Genomic DNA, 22366 nt, shown 5'->3' with positions numbered 1-22366 from the left:
GAGGGTTTCTCTCTCTTATTAATAAGAGTCGCTTTCACTCAGTTCCCCCAGTTTCAGCGAGCACAGCCTCTCCTGTCACGGACAGAGATCCGGAGCGGCACAAAGAGGAGAGTAAGGACAGACCGGCTCGTTCTGTCATGGATCAGAATTCGGGATGGACGGCTTGGAATATAACAGAAAATGGGAAAAACATCTTCTGGATGGTTCCATATATTTTTGCGCATGATGAACGGATAACGGTAGATTTTCGAGTCACGAATGTTTTATTCACCATTCAAGTGATTTTCTTCCCTGTCCTCGGCATCATTGCTCTTCCCGGTGAGTCTCTGTCCAAAGGTAACTTATGAAACAACATTTAACTGCGCATTTTCCTTTTGGCCTGTACCTCTCATAATAATAATTAAGGCTGCTGACACACATACCAGTTGATAATTAAGCAAATACACTTCGATAATTTACTGAATCCAGGACTCCTGCCTAAGGAAATATGTGCTAACACTTGTGATGATCCAGAGCGGGTTTACAACAACAGTGTATCTTATTATCTGTCTTATTCCTGTAGAAAGTGTAACCTTATTGTGAGCATTCCTTCTCCATTTCTCCCTGGTCGTTTTAACCAACATCAGTCGGAAGACAAATTTCACACAAACTTTAATCACTTTCCAACTTTCACGAGCTGCCTGAGTTTCCACTGAAGCAAAGGAAGCATCTCTCCGCGAATGTAATCAGGACGTCCCTCTCCTGCATCTGACCGTCTTCCTCCCCACTGTGTTCTTAAAACTGCATATTCCGTTTGGGATCAAAAATTATAGAATGTATATTTCACACCAGGTGCATTTGACGATGTTTAAAGCCTAGGTAACACATTTCTGAAAACGTGATAGACTTCCGTAAGTTCTTGAAATATTGATCGTGACGTATTTTTATGGTGACAAATCAACTTCATTCTTGCTGAGAAAATAAAACGTATTTGAGAATATAATGAATATCATACGAATATAAAGGCAAAGCTACAACAAATAGACGGTGAGCCTCGTGGTATAATTTGAAGAGAATAACACTCCCTCAAAGTCGAGAAACGGGAAGAGAGGTGCAATAATTGTGATTTGTGCTGCTGCTCCATTTGCAAATCCCGTTGCCCCTGGTGACGGTCAGCGGCGGGAAGCTGCTCTTTATCCAGAGGTGGTTCCTGTCAAGGATACTAACTTCACGACAGTCGAGACGCCGCAGATTTAATCGATGATGCGCTATTCGTCCCTTTGCCTCAAAAAGTACGAAATCCATCAATCGTCAGCCATCGTTATCTGTAACCTCCGCTCTCTGTTTCTTTACCGATATTCGGTCCAACATATTGCATTGAGTGTACACACATTTGCAAAGCAGTTTAACTTTTGCGATTGTTTTATTCTGTCAGGTACGCTCATTCTTGACATTGTCACATACAGAAAAGTGGATTACTTTATATGTAAATGCTTCCTGATGTGTTTACCCTCATTGATTCCTATCTTCGCAGTGAACATGGTGACCATATTCGTCCTTTCTCGGGGAAAGTGCGGCCTCTCCAGAGTTGTCACTTGCTACCTGGTTGCCATGGCAGTGGCGGATCTGCTGGTTCTTATCCTCGACCTGATATTGAGCAAGATTCCACTTGTGTACGTACCAATCGACGTTTTCTTCCGATCAATGACCAAGGGGTGTAATATCCACGCTGTTCTCCTTTACACCGCAACCGACTGCTCCGTCTGGTTCACGGTCACGTTTACCTTTGATCGATTTGTCGCCATTTGTTGCCAGAAGCTGAAATCAAAATATTGCACCGAGAAAACCGCTGTCGTGGTTTTGGGGACAGTGAGTGCCATTGGCTTTTTAAAGAATATTTACTGGTATTTTAGACTCTCGGGGTACTACACGTGGATAGCTGTTCCATTTATTTGTAGGGGGAGAGTGCATTATTTGAATTTATTTATCGCGACTCAATTTGAACTATTTTATTACATCCTCACCCCTGTATTCCCATTTGTGCTGGTTCTGCTGACGAATTGCTTCACCGCCAGGCACGTCTTAGTCACGAGCAGAGCGCGCAGGAGACTCAGTTTTCCTGGCAACGGACAGAGTGCCAGAGACCCGGAGATGGAGAAACGCAGGAAATCCCTCGTTTTATTGCTGATCGTCTCGGGCAATTTCATCTTGCTGTGGGCACCTTTCACTGTGTATTCTGCGTGGAATCGGCTGTATGCTTTTGTCACGTATGTGCGCCCACCTGATTCGCTGCGAGAGCTGGGCGCCATTCTGCAGCTTCTGAGCTGTTGCACGAACACGGCCCTTTACACCGTTACGCAGACCAAGTTCAGGGAGCAGCTAAAGAATGTGGTAAAATCACCGCTCTCTCTCATGTTTGTGAAGAACTCGTGACGTTGCGGCGTCGCTCGACCTGAAACCACTGAAGTTCTATCCACTGTGGGCAATTTTTGTTCCTCTGGGTCCTGCGATATCCTTGTTCCACTCACACCTCCCAAGCGGAAATTACATAAATTTTTCATTATACAGCTGCAATGATCGCCCCTCATTCGCCGGCCTATCTTCTCATCTCTGGCCTATTTATCCAATTTACACCGTAGTTCCACCCTGCAATCCTTCTGGCTGCCCAGAGACATTAGTCCAGGTGCAAAGCCATTCTCCTGCGAGGTTGCCTGGGTTCCCGAAACAACCCGTTCATGCCCTACATTGACGGCTGAATTGGTGCTGTCAGTCCAGTGACGTCTGAATTGGTGCTGCTTCCTGCACCCACGCTGAGTTCGTCAATTTTATTTACAACTTACCACACCGACCTCAGATCAACTTGTTCCCATTCTGACACCACTTGTCTCTCGCTCTCTCTGTTCCCAACACCACAGATCCGTTAGAAGCCCGAATTCTATAAACAGCCCCATATTGGCCTACACACCCCTAAATCAATGAACGTTTCCAAATCGGTGTGTATCTCTCTGTTAGCGGACTCTGTTCTAAGTCTGCGCAATCTGGAAGTAAGTACATATCACAAACACGCTGCAACCCCATAATAGATCATTCCAGAGCAGGAATCATTTCAAAAATTTTCGAAAATGGGGGTATTTCGACATTAAAAAACCGTACGCAACCCAAATATCTAAGTTACTACAAATCTGTGTGCAGCCGGATATTCGACAACACGCTCTAAATCTGAGCATATCACCAAATCCGTGTGTACCCCCAAGGCAGAGCACACGCCTAAATCTGCATGCATGCCGAAATCCAGGCGCAGCCCCCAAAAACTCTGTGCACCGTATACATACCGAATTTACCTTAACTCTGTGCAATCCCCAACTGAGTGCGGATCCCAAACACGCTGACACCCACCACATGATCCGAACAGTATCCGGGTCAAAGAATAATTTCAAACCGTTCGCAAACTGTTTGCCATAAAGTAACAAGAATACTGTTGAAACTTCAAAGTGCATTGATTCTGAAAGTGTTTATAAATAAAACAAAATTCAGATACGTCACACTACAAATCCACAAGCACCACATCTCTGTGAGAAACCCGAAATCCGTAAACATCCCCATATTAATCTGCATGCTCCTAAATCAACGAGCATTCGCGAATCAGACTGCACCATTATACTGGTGGTCACGTCACTGAATCTGTTCGGATCATTTGACCAGTGTGAAATCCCCTATTTGCCAACACCGCCCTAAATCAGAGCACTCCACAAATTAGTACCCACTCCAAACAGGCTGAAACTCCAACATCCGCAACAGATTAACTCAGAGCAGGAATCATTTCAAACCGTTCAGAAAATGACTGTTTCCATGATAAAAATCCGCACGCATCCGAAAATTCAACTGCAACTGCAAATCGGCCGATACACCCAAATATGGTGTACCCAAAATCCGTGTGCACCTCCATATTAGACATATCAGACCCTACATCTGCGCACATCAGCAAATAAGAGCGAACCCCTAAATCCATATGCATCCAAAACCCGCTGACAACTTCACATGAACATTAGGTTATCCAAATGCAGGAGTCATTTCTAACAGTTCACAGAATAGCTGTTTCCGCTTTCAAAAATCTAGAACAAATTCAAAGTTCGATGTGCATCTGTTATTAAAGTATCTATAAACGAAAAGACCTTGAGACATCCCCAGATCCGTGTGTACTCAAACTCGCCGTGAACATCTCCAAATGTCTGTGCACCTTCAAATACAAGTGCGCTCCTGCAAGTACGATTGTTTATCCTGGAGTGAGAATCATTTCGATCTTTTTCACAAGATGGCTGAATCCACATTGAAAATAGCAAGAACAAAGTTCGTTGTTGAAGTGCATTATTTATTAAAGTATCTCTAAACGAAACAACCTTGATATTTCTCATTAACCCAAATCCACCAAGACCCACAAATCGAGATGCACTCACAAGTACGGATGGACACCCATATCGCTGCTCACTGCGAACCTGACAACACCCTTTGGATACACATCAGCTTATCCCAGAGGAGGAATAATTTCAAATAGGCCACTCAGTAGCAACCTCCATCTTAAAAATCATAGTAAGAGCAGAGATGAAAATTAAATGTGTATTTATTAATAAAATACCTCTCAATGAAACAACCTTGAGATTCGTTACAACTCAAAATCGACCAACATCCCCAAATCCGTAAGCACCCTTAGACCGTATGCACCACCAACCCAGCTGACACCCATGTACGCACATTTTATTTTCAAAGAAGAAACATTTTAAAAACATGGGGGTGCACAGGCAAGTGGGGCTGCACACGGATTTGTGGGAGCCGTTGCATGTGGAGTTGTGACAAATCTCAACATTCCTTTACTTCCGATATTTTATTAATTAAAGCACTTCCAATTATGAACTTTGTTCTTACTGTTTTATAAGGTGGAAGCAGACAGATTGTGATCTGTTTGAAATTATTTTGCTCAAGAATAATCTAATGTGCATGTGGAGATGTCAGCGAGTTTGCGGGTTGCGTGAATTTGGAAGCCGACGCAGATTTGGGGTTCCACAAGGATTTTGTGGTGCGTGCTGATTTAGGAATGTGCACAAATTTAGGGGTAGGTTGGCAAATATATTTGCACACCGATTTGGGGTGGGGGGTGGGGAGTGAAAAATCTCAAGAATGTTTCATTTATAGAAACTTTAATAATAACTGCTGGGTCTGCCAATTAAGATTAGTTAACTGAAAGGACTGGGCAATCGCAGGTCGGAGGCAGTTCAGAAAAGTCTACACTGCCAGCTGGGTATTCTGATGGTCTAGGAGTTTGCCAGCACTGGACTACCAGGTATCCTTAAAACGAGCTATAATGTCCGAAAGGGATTTGCCTTTTATATGTGGACTTCGGGAAAGTTCGCAAAAATCCCCGTGCTGTCGGGCCGTCATTAAAATGGGTTCCATTACCTTAGCGATCCATGGCTTGTCTTACATCGCCCGCCCGACCTGGTTTCCAGTCACGTTCGGACGTCTGTCTGGGACTGGAGAACCTACTCTGTGTCCCTCCCCAAGAAGTTCCATATGTAACACTGAGAAGTGCGCGCAAATCCCCGGTCTGGAAAACTTGACAAGTTTGTGTGAGCCAGTTGGTTGTCTTAGCGGGTTAGGAGATCAATTAACGGGATTCTATACCACAGGCGCGACCCAGGGCTTTAGAATTGTGATTTTCCCCACAATTTTCGGGGAAACTCACTGATATCTTCCCCAGTAGAGTTATCTACTGCTTCTCTCCTGTTCCCTTTTGATTTTTTTTTCTGACCTGTCTGTTCCCGACTAATAGGTGTTAATTCGGGGACCCGTTCTGACCCGGCACCTCGGCGGAAACAATAGCCGACGCAGAGAGCGCCACCTCGAAATCATGATTCATTTGTTAGAAATAGGTTCTTTCTTGCGTTCAGTTGTAAGTTGTTGGTGTCCCATTTGTTAGAACACCATAACATGTAATCGAGGTCAAATATTTCATTTTTAGCGAGTCGAAAGCACCGCCATAAATCCAATCCCCTTGACTCCAAGCATATGACTCACTAGAAAATGTGACAGAGTACATGCTATCCCCTGTTCTCAACCAAACCTTATCAGCGGGCGATCCTGCAGGAAACCAGCAAATTCTTTGTCTTGTACTTTTCGACTTCCTACATCGCGGTGTCGTTTACCGGTACTTTCGTTTTAGGATCACTCGGGCGTCGCTCGTGAGGCGCCGTTCTTGCCGGTTTACCTTTAGAGGGGTCCACCAACCTACTAGGACGGTAACCCAACACTTTTCAGAATTAAAGTGTACTTAACAGATGTTGCAACATTCGCGAACCTCAGTTATACACTTATACAATCCACTGATTATAACAGCGAACATCTGGGTCACAAAGTGGATCAGTTTTATTTTAAAGCAATTTTAAATTTCATGGTTCCCTGTCCCTTCTCGCAGTTTTCTTCTTTTCCTTACCCGAACGCAGGTACACTGATCACCGGCTGGTGAGGGACAACCTTTTCTGGCACAGTCCGAGGGGCCAAATTCTCGGTCAAGGGTTCACTATATCGCGTTTAAAAGGTCCCATCCTCGTCGCCAAATTTGTCAGGCCAAGTCAAATCACGTTCGGACTCAAATAGTGATATTGTCGGAGAATACAAAACAACACGCGGACTCAGATATTTGAATGTCTTTTATTTCCGTGGCCATGTGAGAATCGTTTCTCAGAGCGGCGATTCTGAATTTACAGTTCATAATGCTCAATTTTCATCAGTCACACATTATCATTATCCCAATAAACTCTCTCACCAGTAGTTTTCCCCCTTTCACCTTGTTACATATACCTGTTAGGGTGCATTCTCCAGTTACCTTATAAGGTAACCGTAGCCTTCAGCCAGGAGCAGATGACATCAGGTGGTTCCCAACCTTCACAGAGTGTTTCGACCCTTAATCACGACACTCTCCAGTTGGTGGGCCGGCAGTGGTGGCCAAATCACTGCCCATCTCCTCTTGGCTTCCAGCTCCCCTCCTCTCGCCTACTCCAAATCCAACAAGAGGCTCGTTCTGCCTCTTCCCCCATCCTACAAACTGCTTGATTTTTTTGCTCCTTTCGTCCAGGTGCAGATCTGAGAACAACCGCTATGCTGATTTCGCTGGCCTTTCATCTTAAGTACATGCACTCTGGTATTAGTTATTTCATGTTTCATGTTCAGCGGAAAAAAAAAAAACGGGATGTCCACGATGTCAGTGCCTTTCATGTTCCTATGAACTTCAATCAGGCCTCCCTCAGCCTCTGCCGCTCCAGGTAAAATATCCCAAGACTGTCCAATCTCTCCTTATCAAGGAAGCATCTTGTTAAGGCTCTTCGACTCTCAGTTCAAAACCCCCACAATTTTCCAATAATAGAATCCAATACTCAGGATGTGGTTAAACTGGAGATTTATAAAACTGCAACATAACTACCTGACCCTGGAACTCAGTGCCTCGACTGCTAAAGACAAGCAGGCCCTACGCCGCTCGCAGCAACCCCTCACCCTGTGCAGCACCTAAAGAGAGTAATGAACTGGGATCCCAAACCCCCTTCTAGATCAACACAGTATATCAACACATACTGATCTTCCCCATGACCTAAGCCCCAGTCCTGGTCAACTTCCTCTGCAGTCTTCCAGCACAAAGTATCATTGATATAGAATGCTAACCAGAGCTGAATGCAGCATTTTCACGGAACTTAGCGGGTCAGGCTGGATCTATCGAGAGGAGTAGAGTCGACCTTTCGGCGACAAAATTTCCATTACAGCATTGACAGTGGCCCTTCGGCCCACCCCTTCTGTGGCGTTCAGGTGCCATACAAAACATTCCCATCTGCCTGCGTTTGTCCCGTCTGCTGTGGGATGGAAATTTGCCTGAATGTACATCTCAGTCGCAAGGCATTGGGTCTGAAGGGACTTTTCCCTGCCGTAAGAGTCGTTGATCGAACCTTTTCTATCCTGTAGTTACCAACAGTGTTTTTTTTAAATTTGTTTAAGTACAGGACCTCTAAGGGGGCAGTGTTTTGTCTCTTAAGGTGCATTAGGGTGGATAATTTTCCAGGGCCAGGCGGGATATACTTGCAGATTACTTGGAGAAGCGGGAGATTAAAACTCTGAGGACCTCTTCTCTGTAGCTACAAGCAAGATACCCAAAAAGCGGAGATAAATGGTATTCCATTATTCATAAAAGGGGATGGGTTATCCTGGAAAATATCAACTGCTGAGTCACACTTCGGGGTATGAAACTTACTGGAGAGGATTCTTCGGGATTAGATGTAGTGTTATCGAACACCACACACATAAACATTTTCTCTGGCTCTTCTAATCTCTGCCGAGCTGCTTTCTGGCCTAGTCCCAATGACCTGCATTAAGACCATAGCCTTTCATATACTTCCCATCCATTTACCCGTTCAAGTGTCTCCTAAATGTTGCGATTGAGCCTGCATTCACCACTTCCTCTGGCTACTCATCCCACGTTCATACCGCCCTCTGAGTGAAGAAGTTTCCTCTCGTGGTCTACTTTCACCTTTAAAATATGAACTCTTGTTCCAGTCTCACCTAACTTGAGGGGAGAGTGCCTCAGTTTGGGAGAGAATAGGCCTATTGATTCTCTCCTTCTGACTCAACCCCTCAATTTCTGAAACATCATTATAAATTATCTCTGTAATCTTTCAAGTTTATTGATCTCTTTCCTGCAGATATGTGATCTGAACTATACATAATGCTCCACGCTGATCCTCAATAACGTCTTACACAACTTCAACATAACATTTTAATTCGTGTACTCGGTACTCTGATATATGAAGGCATGTGTGCAAAGATTCTCCTCGTGACCTTATCTAGGAATTTTGAAACTGCATTCTCAGAACCCTCTGCTCTCCTGCACATCTGAATTACCTTCCACTAATTGTATAAGTCCTGCCCTGGTAGGTCCTGCCAAAGTGCAACAGCTCACACTAGATCCCATCTCGATGGAATTTCACATTAAGTTCCAACTTCAAAATGTTCAGCCCGTTTTTCCAGCTGCTTCACTCACGCTAAAAGTTTTCATAACCTACTTCGCTGTCCACTCACACTCCGAATCCAGGTGTCATCTGAAAATCCAGTTTACCATATAACGATTGACTTATATACCCTGTTCCTTACAATGTTTTTCACTCAGTTCTGGGGGTACACGCATATTTGGGGGTGTCGCTGGATTTGAGGTACACATTTATATGAGAGGAGTGTGCAGATTTGGGGGTGTACACATATTTTGTCATCCTGTGAATGGTTGGAATGATTCTAGTTTTGGGATAATTTGGTTTGCAAGTCGATGTCCAATTCTACTGTAATTATCCTTTACCGAATTTACATTTATCCGCCTGCAGCTCCAGTCTTATCCTTATCAAAAACTGTTTGCGAACCTCCAGAATTATACTACTGATACTACTAAGTCAAGCCCGTCTCCCTCCCTGGTCGTCCATCTAAATACTCTTTCAGGAAGCATTCCAGGACCCATCTGAACCACAAAGCCCCATCCATCCTCAAGGGATAAGGGAATGCCAGTAATGTTGGAGTGATTATTTACCCACAATAGCTGCATGATTGCTTTTACATCAGCCCATAAACTCCCGACCTGTCTGTTGCTCTCTCTTACAGGCTGCAGGTAGAATTCTGGAATGGTTAGCGACCAGCCCTGACCTTCTCTCAACCAGAGCTCTGCAATATCTGGCTCACTGTGTCATGTACTAATCCAGGTTCTAAGTACGTCTGTCTTAAGTGTTACACACCTTTACTGACATAACCTCACTTCAGCCCCTCGGAGACACCGGGCTCATTAACGGGGTCCTGGCTGGACTTCATTTTGGCTTTCCTTGACCTCGTCTCTACCTTTTACTCAATCCTACTTACTCACTTGCAGTTCCATTTCCCACTCTCCCGCCCAACCCCCAAGACCAGGCCTGCACATGCCACATGTTAATGCCAGGGCAGATACATCAAACTTGCCAGTTAGAATATCAACTCCCTTTCAATGCAGGTGTAAGACCAATGTTCTTACACCAGTCCACCAAACCTCGAAGAGAGCCCAATAATATGTGTATACGATGCCCTTCCTCCTGCACAAATTGTTAGCCGCACAAGTACCTGTTCTTCCTTAGCATCTTTTCCCTCTTAAGCCCATGATACGGGAAGTAATAGTGAGATCACTTTTCCGGAGTTGCCAGTTCTTAAGCCATAAACCTTCTTAGCTTCTCAATTAACTTGTTTGGAAATTTTGAGGGATCTATAGACTTGCATAGCACGACTCCCCTGATCCTTCACACTACGATAAAATCTGCCATTTGTGCTCTGTAATCCACTTTGAATTTTTATTATGTATCAGCTCGTACTGTTACTCATGGAAGTCCATCTATCACATCGTACCCCAGCTCTACACCGTGTCGACATCCCATTGTAACCTATGATGAAATTCTACACTATCCACAACAACAGAATATCGGTGTCCTTGATTCATTTAGAGATGAAGCGAAGAACAATGAGCCGCGGAGCCCAGCAACCTCAATGTTACTCTAGTCTAATCGCTAAGTTTTGTTTCCTTTTTTAACTTGGGAGAAAACCCATAAATATGATGGGGATTTAGTACAAACTCCTTCCAGAAAAACACCGGCATTGAACTCCGATTCCCAGTGCCCCGAGCTGGAATAGTCTGATTCTAAGCACTACGCTACGTGGAGCTTCAAACTGCAAGTTACTAACCCACATATCCACTTCCTCTTTCAAGTTGTTTACAAATATGAGAAAAAGTAGATCTCCTGGAAACGCCCCACCTACTGCCAGTCCCATACTCACTGGGCAAGGTAAGTCCAAACCCAGGCGGCTGAGTTTCCATCAGTCCCATGCCTCCCGACGTTCTGGGTGAATCTATTGCAGGGGCTCTTGTCAAGCGCCTCACTCAATTCCATACACACAGCATCCACCACTCTAGCCTTTGTTTTGTCAACCCCTCAGAAAGTCATTCAGGTGCGTTAGGCATGATCTTCCCCTCACAAAGCCATTTGACTGTCTCTAATTATGCTTCTACAAATATTTGTCAACCCTATCGCAAAGAATTCCCTTCAAAGATTTAGCCTCCATTAATGCCAGGAGTCATGGTTATACAATTAACAGGATTATCCTCACTACCTATTACCCGTCTTAACCAAGCTTACATTTAGAGTTTATATTTAGATATCACCCCCTCACGATGAACATTAATTGACATCACGGACCAACCACTGAATGATTCAGATTGATTCCTCAATTCAGTTTTGTCTGGAGTATGTAATATCTGAATACAAACTGCCACTACTCTCATCACCTTTCTAATTGTATAAACAATAATATCCCTGATCGCGTTTGTTTAGAGAGATCCTCCAATCTTCCAGTTGCATGAGTTCAAAATTAACTGAGCCCCTGTTCCATTAATTATCAAGTGTCTGTTTCTGTAACACTGTCCTTTTCAACCATTATTCGCTTGTTCTTTGTCCAGGGTCGGTTCTGTGTTGGCACAGCCGAACATCTCGTTGACACTGACTAGGATTAGACCAAACACAAACAAGAGGAGCTCTGCAGATTTTAGAAATCCAAAACGCTGGAGGAGTTCTGCAGACCAGGCAGCATCTATGGAGAAGAGTAAACTGTGGACATCAGCATCTATGGAGAAGAGTGAACTGTGGACATCAGCATCTATGGAGAAGAGTAAACTGTGGACATCAGCATCTATGGAGAAGAGTGAACTGTGGACATCAGCATCTATGGAGAAGAGTAAACTGTGGACATCAGCATCTATGGAGAAGAGTGAACTGTGGACATCAGCATCTATGGAGAAGAGTAAACTGTGGACATCAGCATCTATGGAGAAGAGTGAACTGTGGACATCAGCATCTATGGAGAAGAGTAAACTGTGGACATCAGCATCTATGGAGAAGAGTAAACTGTGGACATCAGCATCTATGGAGAAGAGTAAACTGTGGACATCAGCATCTATGGAGAAGAGTAAACTGTGGACATCAGCATCTATGGAGAAGAATAAACTGTGGACATCAGCATCTATGGAGAAGAGTAAACTGTGGACATCAGCATCTATGGAGAAGAGTAAACTGTGGACATCAGCATCTATGGAGAAGAGTAAACTGTGGACATCAGCATCTATGGAGAAGAGTGAACTGTGGACATCAGCATCTATGGAGAAGAGTAAACTGTGGACATCAGCATCTATGGAGAAGAGTGAACTGTGGACATCAGCATCTATGGAGAAGAGTAAACTGTGGACATCAGCATCTATGGAGAAGAGTGAACTGTTGACATCAGCATCTATGGAGAAGAGTAAACTGTGGACATCAGCATCTATGGAGAAGAGTAAACTGTGGACATCAGCATCTATGGAGAAGAGTAAACTGTGGACATCAGCATCTATGGAGAAGAGTAAACTGTGGACATCAGCATCTATGGAGAAGAGTAAGCTGTGGACATCAGCATCTATGGAGAAGAGTAAACTGTGGACATCAGCATCTATGGAGAAGAGTAAACTGTGGACATCAGCATCTATGGAGAAGAGTAAACTGTGGACATCAGCATCTATGGAGAAGAGTAAACTGTGGACATCAGCATCTATGGAGAAGAGTAAACTGTGGACATCAGCATCTATGGAGAAGAGTAAACTGTGGACATCAGCATCTATGGAGAAGAGTAAACTGTGGACATCAGCATCTATGGAGAAGAGTAAACTGTGGACATCAGCATCTATGGAGAAGAGTAAACTGTGGACATCAGCATCTATGGAGAAGAGTAAACTGTGGACATCAGCATCTATGGAGAAGAGTAAACTGTGGACATCAGCATCTATGGAGAAGAGTAAACTGTGGACATCAGCATCTATGGAGAAGAGTAAACTGTGGACATCAGCATCTATGGAGAAGAGTAAACTGTGGACATCAGCATCTATGGAGAAGAGTAAACTGTGGACATCAGCATCTATGGAGAAGAGTAAACTGTGGACATCAGCATCTATGGAGAAGAGTAAACTGTGGACATCAGCATCTATGGAGAAGAGTAAACTGTGGACATCAGCATCTATGGAGAAGAGTAAACTGTGGACATCAGCATCTATGGAGAAGAGTAAACTGTGGACATCAGCATCTATGGAGAAGAGTAAACTGTGGACATCAGCATCTATGGAGAAGAGTAAACTGTGGACATCAGCATCTATGGAGAAGAGTAAACTGTGGACATCAGCATCTATGGAGAAGAGTAAACTGTGGACATCAGCATCTATGGAGAAGAGTAAACTGTGGACATCAGCATCTATGGAGAAGAGTAAACTGTGGACATCAGCATCTATGGAGAAGAGTAAACTGTTGGACATCAGCATCTATGGAGAAGAGTAAACTGTGGACATCAGCATCTATGGAGAAGAGTAAACTGTGGACATCAGCATCTATGGAGAAGAGTGAACTGTGGACATCAGCATCTATGGAGAAGAGTAAACTGTGGACATCAGCATCTATGGAGAAGAGTGAACTGTGGACATCAGCATCTATGGAGAAGAGTGAACTGTGGACATCAGCATCTATGGAAAAGAGTGAACTGTGGACATCAGCATCTATGGAGAAGAGTAAACTGTGGACATCAGCATCTATGGAGAAGAGTGAACTGTGGACATCAGCATCTATGGAGAAGAGTGAACTGTGGACATCAGCATCTATGGAGAAGAGTGAACTGTGGACATCAGCATCTATGGAGAAGAGTGAACGGTGGACATCAGCATCTATGGAGAAGAGTAAACTGTGGACATCAGCATCTATGGAGAAGAGTAAACTGTGGACATCAGCATCTATGGAGAAGAGTAAACTGTGGACATCAGCATCTATGGAGAAGAGTGAACTGTGGACATCAGCATCTATGGAGAAGAGTGAACTGTGGACATCAGCATCTATGGAGAAGAGTAAACTGTGGACATCAGCATCTATGGAGAAGAGTGAACTGTGGACATCAGCATCTATGGAGAAGAGTAAACTGTGGACATCAGCATCTATGGAGAAGAGTGAACTGTGGACATCAGCATCTATGGAGAAGAGTAAACTGTGGACATCAGCATCTATGGAGAAGAGTGAACTGTGGACATCAGCATCTATGGAGAAGAGTGAACTGTGGACATCAGCATCTATGGAGAAGAGTGAACTGTGGACATCAGCATCTATGGAGAAGAGTGAACTGTGGACATCAGCATCTATGGAGAAGAGTGAACTGTGGACATCAGCATCTATGGAGAAGAGTAAACTGTGGACATCAGCATCTATGGAGAAGAGTAAACTGTGGACATCAGCATCTATGGAGAAGAGTAAACTGTGGACATCAGCATCTATGGAGAAGAGTAAACTGTGGACATCAGCATCTATGGAGAAGAGTAAACTGTGGACATCAGCATCTATGGAGAAGAGTAAACTGTGGACATCAGCATCTATGGAGAAGAGTAAACTGTGGACATCAGCATCTATGGAGAAGAGTAAACTGTGGACATCAGCATCTATGGAGAAGAGTAAACTGTGGACATCAGCATCTATGGAGAAGAGTAAACTGTGGACATCAGCATCTATGGAGAAGAGTAAACTGTGGACATCAGCATCTATGGAGAAGAGTAAACTGTGGACATCAGCATCTATGGAGAAGAGTAAACTGTGGACATCAGCATCTATGGAGAAGAGTAAACTGTGGACATCAGCATCTATGGAGAAGAGTAAGCTGTGGACATCAGCATCTATGGAGAAGAGTAAACTGTGGACATCAGCATCTATGGAGAAGAGTAAACTGTGGACATCAGCATCTATGGAGAAGAGTAAACTGTGGACATCAGCATCTATGGAGAAGAGTAAACTGTGGACATCAGCATCTATGGAGAAGAGTAAACTGTGGACATCAGCATCTATGGAGAAGAGTAAACTGTGGACATCAGAATCTATGGAGAAGAGTAAACTGTGGACATCAGCATCTATGGAGAAGAGTAAACTGTGGACATCAGCATCTATGGAGAAGAGTAAACTGTGGACATCAGCATCTATGGAGAAGAGTAAACTGTGGACATCAGCATCTATGGAGAAGAGTAAACTGTGGACATCAGCATCTATGGAGAAGAGTAAACTGTGGACATCAGCATCTATGGAGAAGAGTAAACTGTGGACATCAGCATCTATGGAGAAGAGTAAACTGTGGACATCAGCATCTATGGAGAAGAGTAAACTGTGGACATCAGCATCTATGGAGAAGAGTAAACTGTGGACATCAGCATCTATGGAGAAGAGTAAACTGTGGACATCAGCATCTATGGAGAAGAGTAAACTGTGGACATCAGCATCTATGGAGAAGAGTAAACTGTGGACATCAGCATCTATGGAGAAGAGTAAACTGTGGACATCAGCATCTATGGAGAAGAGTAAACTGTGGACATCAGCATCTATGGAGAAGAGTAAACTGTGGACATCAGCATCTATGGAGAAGAGTAAACTGTGGACATCAGCATCTATGGAGAAGAGTAAACTGTGGACATCAGCATCTATGGAGAAGAGTAAACTGTGGACATCAGCATCTATGGAGAAGAGTAAACTGTGGACATCAGCATCTATGGAGAAGAGTGAACTGTGGACATCAGCATCTATGGAGAAGAGTAAACTGTGGACATCAGCATCTATGGAGAAGAGTGAACTGTGGACATCAGCATCTATGGAGAAGAGTAAACTGTGGACATCAGCATCTATGGAGAAGAGTGAACTGTGGACATCAGCATCTATGGAGAAGAGTGAACTGTGGACATCAGCATCTATGGAGAAGAGTGAACTGTGGACATCAGCATCTATGGAGAAGAGTGAACTGTGGACATCAGCATCTATGGAGAAGAGTGAACTGTGGACATCAGCATCTATGGAGAAGAGTAAACTGTGGACATCAGCATCTATGGAGAAGTGTGAACTGTGGACATCAGCATCTATGGAGAAGAGTAAACTGTGGACATCAGCATCTATGGAGAAGAGTGAACTGTGGACATCAGCATCTATGGAGAAGAGTAAACTGTGGACATCAGCATCTATGGAGAAGAGTGAACTGTGGACATCAGCACCTATGGAGAAGAGTAAACTGTGGACATCAGCATCTATGGAGAAGAGTGAACTGTGGACATCAGCATCTATGGAGAAGAGTAAACTGTGGACATCAGCATCTATGGAGAAGAGTAAACTGTGGACATCAGCATCTATGGAGAAGAGTAAACTGTGGACATCAGCATCTATGGAGAAGAGTAAACTGTGGACATCAGCATCTATGGAGAAGAGTGAACTGTGGACATCAGCATCTATGGAGAAGAGTGAACTGTGGACATCAGCATCTATGGAGAAGAGTGAACTGTGGACATCAGCATCTATGGAGAAGAGTAAACTGTGGACATCAGCATCTATGGAGAAGAGTGAACTGTGGACATCAGCATCTATGGAGAAGAGTAAACTGTGGACATCAGCATCTATGGAGAAGAGTGAACTGTGGACATCAGCATCTATGGAGAAGAGTAAACTGTGGACATCAGCATCTATGGAGAAGAGTGAACTGTGGACATCAGCATCTATGGAGAAGAGTAAACTGTGGACATCAGCATCTATGGAGAAGAGTAAACTGTGGACATCAGCATCTATGGAGAAGAGTAAACTGTGGACATCAGCATCTATGGAGAAGAATAAACTGTGGACATCAGCATCTATGGAGAAGAGTAAACTGTGGACATCAGCATCTATGGAGAAGAGTAAACTGTGGACATCAGCATCTATGGAGAAGAGTAAACTGTGGACATCAGCATCTATGGAGAAGAGTAAACTGTGGACATCAGCATCTATGGAGAAGAGTAAACTGTGGACATCAGCATCTATGGAGAAGAGTAAACTGTGGACATCAGCATCTATGGAGAAGAGTAAACTGTGGACATCAGCATCTATGGAGAAGAGTAAACTGTGGACATCAGCATCTATGGAGAAGAGTAAACTGTGGACATCAGCATCTATGGAGAAGAGTAAACTGTGCACATCAGCATCTATGGAGAAGAGTAAACTGTGGACATCAGCATCTATGGAGAAGAGTAAACTGTGGACATCAGCATCTATGGAGAAGAGTAAACTGTGGACATCAGCATCTATGGAGAAGAGTAAACTGTGGACATCAGCATCTATGGAGAAGAGTAAACTGTGGACATCAGCATCTATGGAGAAGAGTAAACTGTGGACATCAGCATCTATGGAGAAGAGTAAACTGTGGACATCAGCATCTATGGAGAAGAGTAAACTGTGGACATCAGCATCTATGGAGAAGAGTGAACTGTGGACATCAGCATCTATGGAGAAGAGTAAACTGTGGACATCAGCATCTATGGAGAAGAGTGAACTGTGGACATCAGCATCTATGGAGAAGAGTAAACTGTGGACATCAGCATCTATGGAGAAGAGTGAACTGTGGACATCAGCATCTATGGAGAAGAGTAAACTGTGGACATCAGCATCTATGGAGAAGAGTGAACTGTGGACATCAGCATCTATGGAGAAGAGTAAACTGTGGACATCAGCATCTATGGAGAAGTGTGAACTGTGGACATCAGCATCTATGGAGAAGAGTAAACTGTGGACATCAGCATCTATGGAGAAGAGTGAACTGTGGACATCAGCATCTATGGAGAAGAGTAAACTGTGGACATCAGCATCTATGGAGAAGAGTAAACTGTGGACATCAGCATCTATGGAGAAGAGTAAACTGTGGACATCAGCATCTATGGAGAAGAGTAAACTGTGGACATCAGCATCTATAGAGAAGAGTAAACTGTGGACATCAGCATCTATGGAGAAGAGTAAACTGTGGACATCAGCATCTATGGAGAAGAGTAAACTGTGGACATCAGCATCTATGGAGAAGAGTGAACTGTGGACATCAGCATCTATGGAGAAGAGTAAACTGTGGACATCAGCATCTATGGAGCAGAGTGAACTGTGGACATCAGCATCTATGGAGAAGAGTAAACTGTGGACATCAGCATCTATGGAGAAGAGTGAACTGTGGACATCAGCATCTATGGAGAAGAGTAAACTGTGGACATCAGCATCTATGGAGAAGAGTGAACTGTGGACATCAGCATCTATGGAGAAGAGTAAACTGTGGACATCAGCATCTATGGAGAAGAGTGAACTGTGGACATCAGCATCTATGGAGAAGAGTAAACTGTGGACATCAGCATCTATGGAGAAGAGTGAACTGTGGACATCAGCATCTATGGAGAAGAGTAAACTGTGGACATCAGCATCTATGGAGAAGAGTAAACTGTGGACATCAGCATCTATGGAGAAGAGTAAACTGTGGACATCAGCATCTATGGAGAAGAGTAAACTGTGGACATCAGCATCTATGGAGAAGAGTAAACTGTGGACATCAGCATCTATGGAGAAGAGTAAACTGTGGACATCAGCATCTATGGAGAAGAGTAAACTGTGGACATCAGCATCTATGGAGAAGAGTAAACTGTGGACATCAGCATCTATGGAGAAGAGTAAACTGTGGACATCAGCATCTATGGAGAAGAGTAAACTGTGGACATCAGCATCTATGGAGAAGAGTAAACTGTGGACATCAGCATCTATGGAGAAGAGTAAACTGTGGACATCAGCATCTATGGAGAAGAGTAAACTGTGGACATCAGCATCTATGGAGAAGAGTAAACTGTGGACATCAGCATCTATGGAGAAGAGTAAACTGTGGACATCAGCATCTATGGAGAAGAGTAAACTGTGGACATCAGCATCTATGGAGAAGAGAAAACTGTGGACATCAGCATCTATGGAGAAGAGTAAACTGTGGACATCAGCATCTATGGAGAAGAGTAAACTGTGGACATCAGCATCTATGGAGAAAAGTAAACTGTGGACATCAGCATCTATGGAGAAGAGTAAACTGTGGACATCAGCATCTATGGAGAAGAGTAAACTGTGGACATCAGCATCTATGGAGAAGAGTAAACTGTGGACATCAGCATCTATGGAGAAGAGTAAACTGTGGACATCAGCATCTATGGAGAAGAGTAAACTGTGGACATCAGCATCTATGGAGAAGAGTAAACTGTGGACATCAGCATCTATGGAGAAGAGTAAACTGTGGACATCAGCATCTATGGAGAAGAGTAAACTGTGGACATCAGCATCTATGGAGAAGAGTAAACTGTGGACATCAGCATCTATGGAGAAGAGTAAACTGTGGACATCAGCATCTATGGAGAAGAGTAAACTGTGGACATCAGCATCTATGGAGAAGAGTAAACTGTGGACATCAGCATCTATGGAGAAGAGTAAACTGTGGACATCAGCATCTATGGAGAAGAGTAAACTGTGGACATCAGCATCTATGGAGAAGAGTAAACTGTGGACATCAGCATCTATGGAGAAGAGTAAACTGTGGACATCAGCATCTATGGAAAAGAGTAAACTGTGGACATCAGCATCTATGGAAAAGAGTAAACTGTGGACATCAGCATCTATGGAAAAGAGTAAACTGTGGACATCAGCATCTATGGAGAAGAGTAAACTGTGGACATCAGCATCTATGGAGAAGAGTAAACTGTGGACATCAGCATCTATGGAGAAGAGTAAACTGTGGACATTTTGGGCAGAATTGGATATTCATTCTTTCTTTTTCTTTTCTCTCTCTCTCTCTCTCTCTCTCTCTCGTCCTGCTGCCTGAGCTGAAGCTTTTCTCCAGCACTTTGTGTAGGATTAGACCACATCAGTTCCCATTTTCTTCACTGTGTCTTTCGTTGTGGGTTCACAGCATCTCCTCTTCCACCCAACCACAGCTCCCACCCCCACAACTCTTTCCCTGAGAGCTAAAATTCTGACACTGAATGTTAGTTCAAACGGGAAAACAAAAGGAAAAACTACAGGTAGAGACAGAAGAGAAAAAAGATCGTGAAGGAAAGGACGGGTAATGATGTGAACAGGAGTGCTTGATAACGACGAAATTATATTCCAAAAACAGACAGTTTTGTCAGAATCGGGAAGAAGGGGTGGCCGGTTAGCCTCAAGATTCAATTTCAGTGTGGCGAGTGTGAGATGCAAAGGGGATTTTTCTGGAATGCTGAGGCCACTGGTGCCGTCGGGATCGGCTGTAAATAGCTGTTTTATAACTGTAAGGCAACACACACACAAAGCTGGAGCAACTCAGCAGATAGGGGGCAACTTTGGAAAAGAGTAAACATTCAACTATTCGGGCCGACCATCGATTTCGTGTGTGTTCTGTATTTCGAGCATCGACCGAGTTTCTCATGCTTTGTTTGTAACTCTGTTCATCGTATTGTTTCCGTTTACTCACAAGTGGGAGTACAGAATAGGGACATGAAAGCAGCTGAATTGTACTACTGCACAGCATTTATTTATATCATTTAATGAGTTTCAAAATCCATTTCAGTGGGTATATCACCGCATTCTTGAGTTCCTCTCGGAATTTGCTCTGAGTCAGGGCGTAAATACACGTGTTGGTGCAGGAACTGAGAATCTGCAGCATTCCCGATGTCTCTTCTACAATGTAAACGGGATTCATGACAGAATAATAAACAAAACTCATTGAAATCCGTTGATAGATATAAAATACCAAACGTGTTCCGCACAACAATATGAAACTACCGGTTATGCTGAAGAGCAAAACGATGGATTTGCGTCGGTTCTCCATCTCCCGGTCCTTGTCATTCTCTCCACTCTTTTGTCCCCGGAGCCTCCTGCGGGCTCGACTGGCCACTAGAATCCGCCTGGCTGTCAGAATATTGAACAACAAAATCAGAAAGAATGGGACACAAGGGGTAAAAATGCGGTGAAGCATCTCAAATACCGCCCAAGAAGAAGAGTATTTGTAGCTCGATGTAAGAACACAATACCAGGGAACACCATCAATTATTACAAGAGGTTCAGAAGTAAAGCCCCAGGGGACATTCTCCAAACAGGCCAGCACACTCACTGTCCCGATAACCACAGCCGCCGTTCTCCCGGTGCAATATTTTGTTTTTAGCTTCTCACAGCAAATAGCCACAAATCGATCGACGGTGAAAGCGACAGTCAGCCAGACGGAGATCGCAGCGCTCGCAAAAATCAACCATCTGGCGAGACTGCACACAGGAGTAATGAACAGGAACGACTGGGGAAAATAAATCCAAGCAGTCCACGTCAGCAGCGGTTGCGAGATAACGACCAGGAGATCGGCCGCTGCCATTCCCACCAGGTAGCGAGTGACACATTTGGAGAGACCGCACTTTCCACGGGAGAGGATCACAATCGCCACCAAGTTCGCTGGAAGAGAGACAGAAAATAGCAAATTGAGAAAAAACTGAGCAGAACCCAATGCAGCAGTTTTCGGGGATCATCTAATATTTGGACTTTAATGCTGCATTTAAGGGTAGAAAGTTGAAGAGAGGTCCAAGAGCTGACTGAGTTTATACATTAAAATAAAGCCAAATGATTTGAATTTGGATTCCTTTCTGATGACCAAAATGTGAAGAGGCAGCGGAAAGATAAAGCGAGGTAACCTCAGAGTCAGTACTGGTTGGAACATTTTCTATCGGCTTCATCCGCGTCTGATATGAATGAAATTAATAAATCTGGACGCTGATGGCGGGATTCTTGCATTTGACAATCATCAACTTCCATGCGACTCCCTGTCAGCAACAGAAGAGCCGAAGGACGAAACAGAAACAGGAAATCCCGGAACCACTCATCCAGGCAAAATAGAATATGTGGGAAAGCAGTTAGCGTGTATTTTGTTTGAACTGTTTACAGAGAGCCCCTATGACACGACTTTCTATTTCTATAGATGCTACTTTGTGCCTCTAGCATTCTCCGTGTTTGTTCCCTATTCCAGCATTTCTCACCTCGCTGATTTTACAACAGAACATTGTCCGAGGCAGCAGTCACAGCGAGGTCTGATACAGCCTCACAGATATACTCGAAGCCTCCGACTGAATCCATCACAGCGAAGCCGGGGAGAGGGATTCAACGTCCAGTAGCAGACTCGGTGACGCAGTGGAATGTCTGTAGAGGGGTCAGATGTGGATATGATAGAATACACTTCACAGTATTGATCAGCAGCGACGTCACTGTGTTGTCCAACAACTGTTTTATTTTCTGTCACACCGCACACATTTACTAAAAATCCTCAAGTTCCATGCTGCAACATGGAACTCATCACATTTCCTAAATCGTTATCACTAATCGATGGTTTGATCATTACACGTGGCTCACACGACCGCTGACAAACCAATGCAGACAAGCAATTGTTA

General features: G+C 43.9%; 1 protein-coding gene across 1 annotated transcript; it reads left to right on the top strand.

Annotated features, from left to right (window-relative positions):
* The first annotated feature begins 200 nt into the window (after nucleotides 1-200).
* On the top strand, nucleotides 201-2412 carry LOC140207959 (G-protein coupled receptor 39-like). Its single transcript, XM_072276495.1, has 2 exons — nucleotides 201-318; nucleotides 1514-2412. The coding sequence occupies exons 1-2, from the start codon at nucleotides 201-203 to the stop codon at nucleotides 2410-2412; spliced, it is 1017 nt and encodes a 338-aa protein (XP_072132596.1).
* Nucleotides 2413-22366: the final 19954 nt, after the last annotated feature.

Source organism: Mobula birostris, chromosome 13 (genome assembly GCF_030028105.1).
Source record: "Mobula birostris isolate sMobBir1 chromosome 13, sMobBir1.hap1, whole genome shotgun sequence".
Lineage (NCBI taxonomy): Eukaryota > Metazoa > Chordata > Chondrichthyes > Myliobatiformes > Myliobatidae > Mobula > Mobula birostris.
This window is presented reverse-complemented; position numbering and strand designations above follow the sequence as displayed.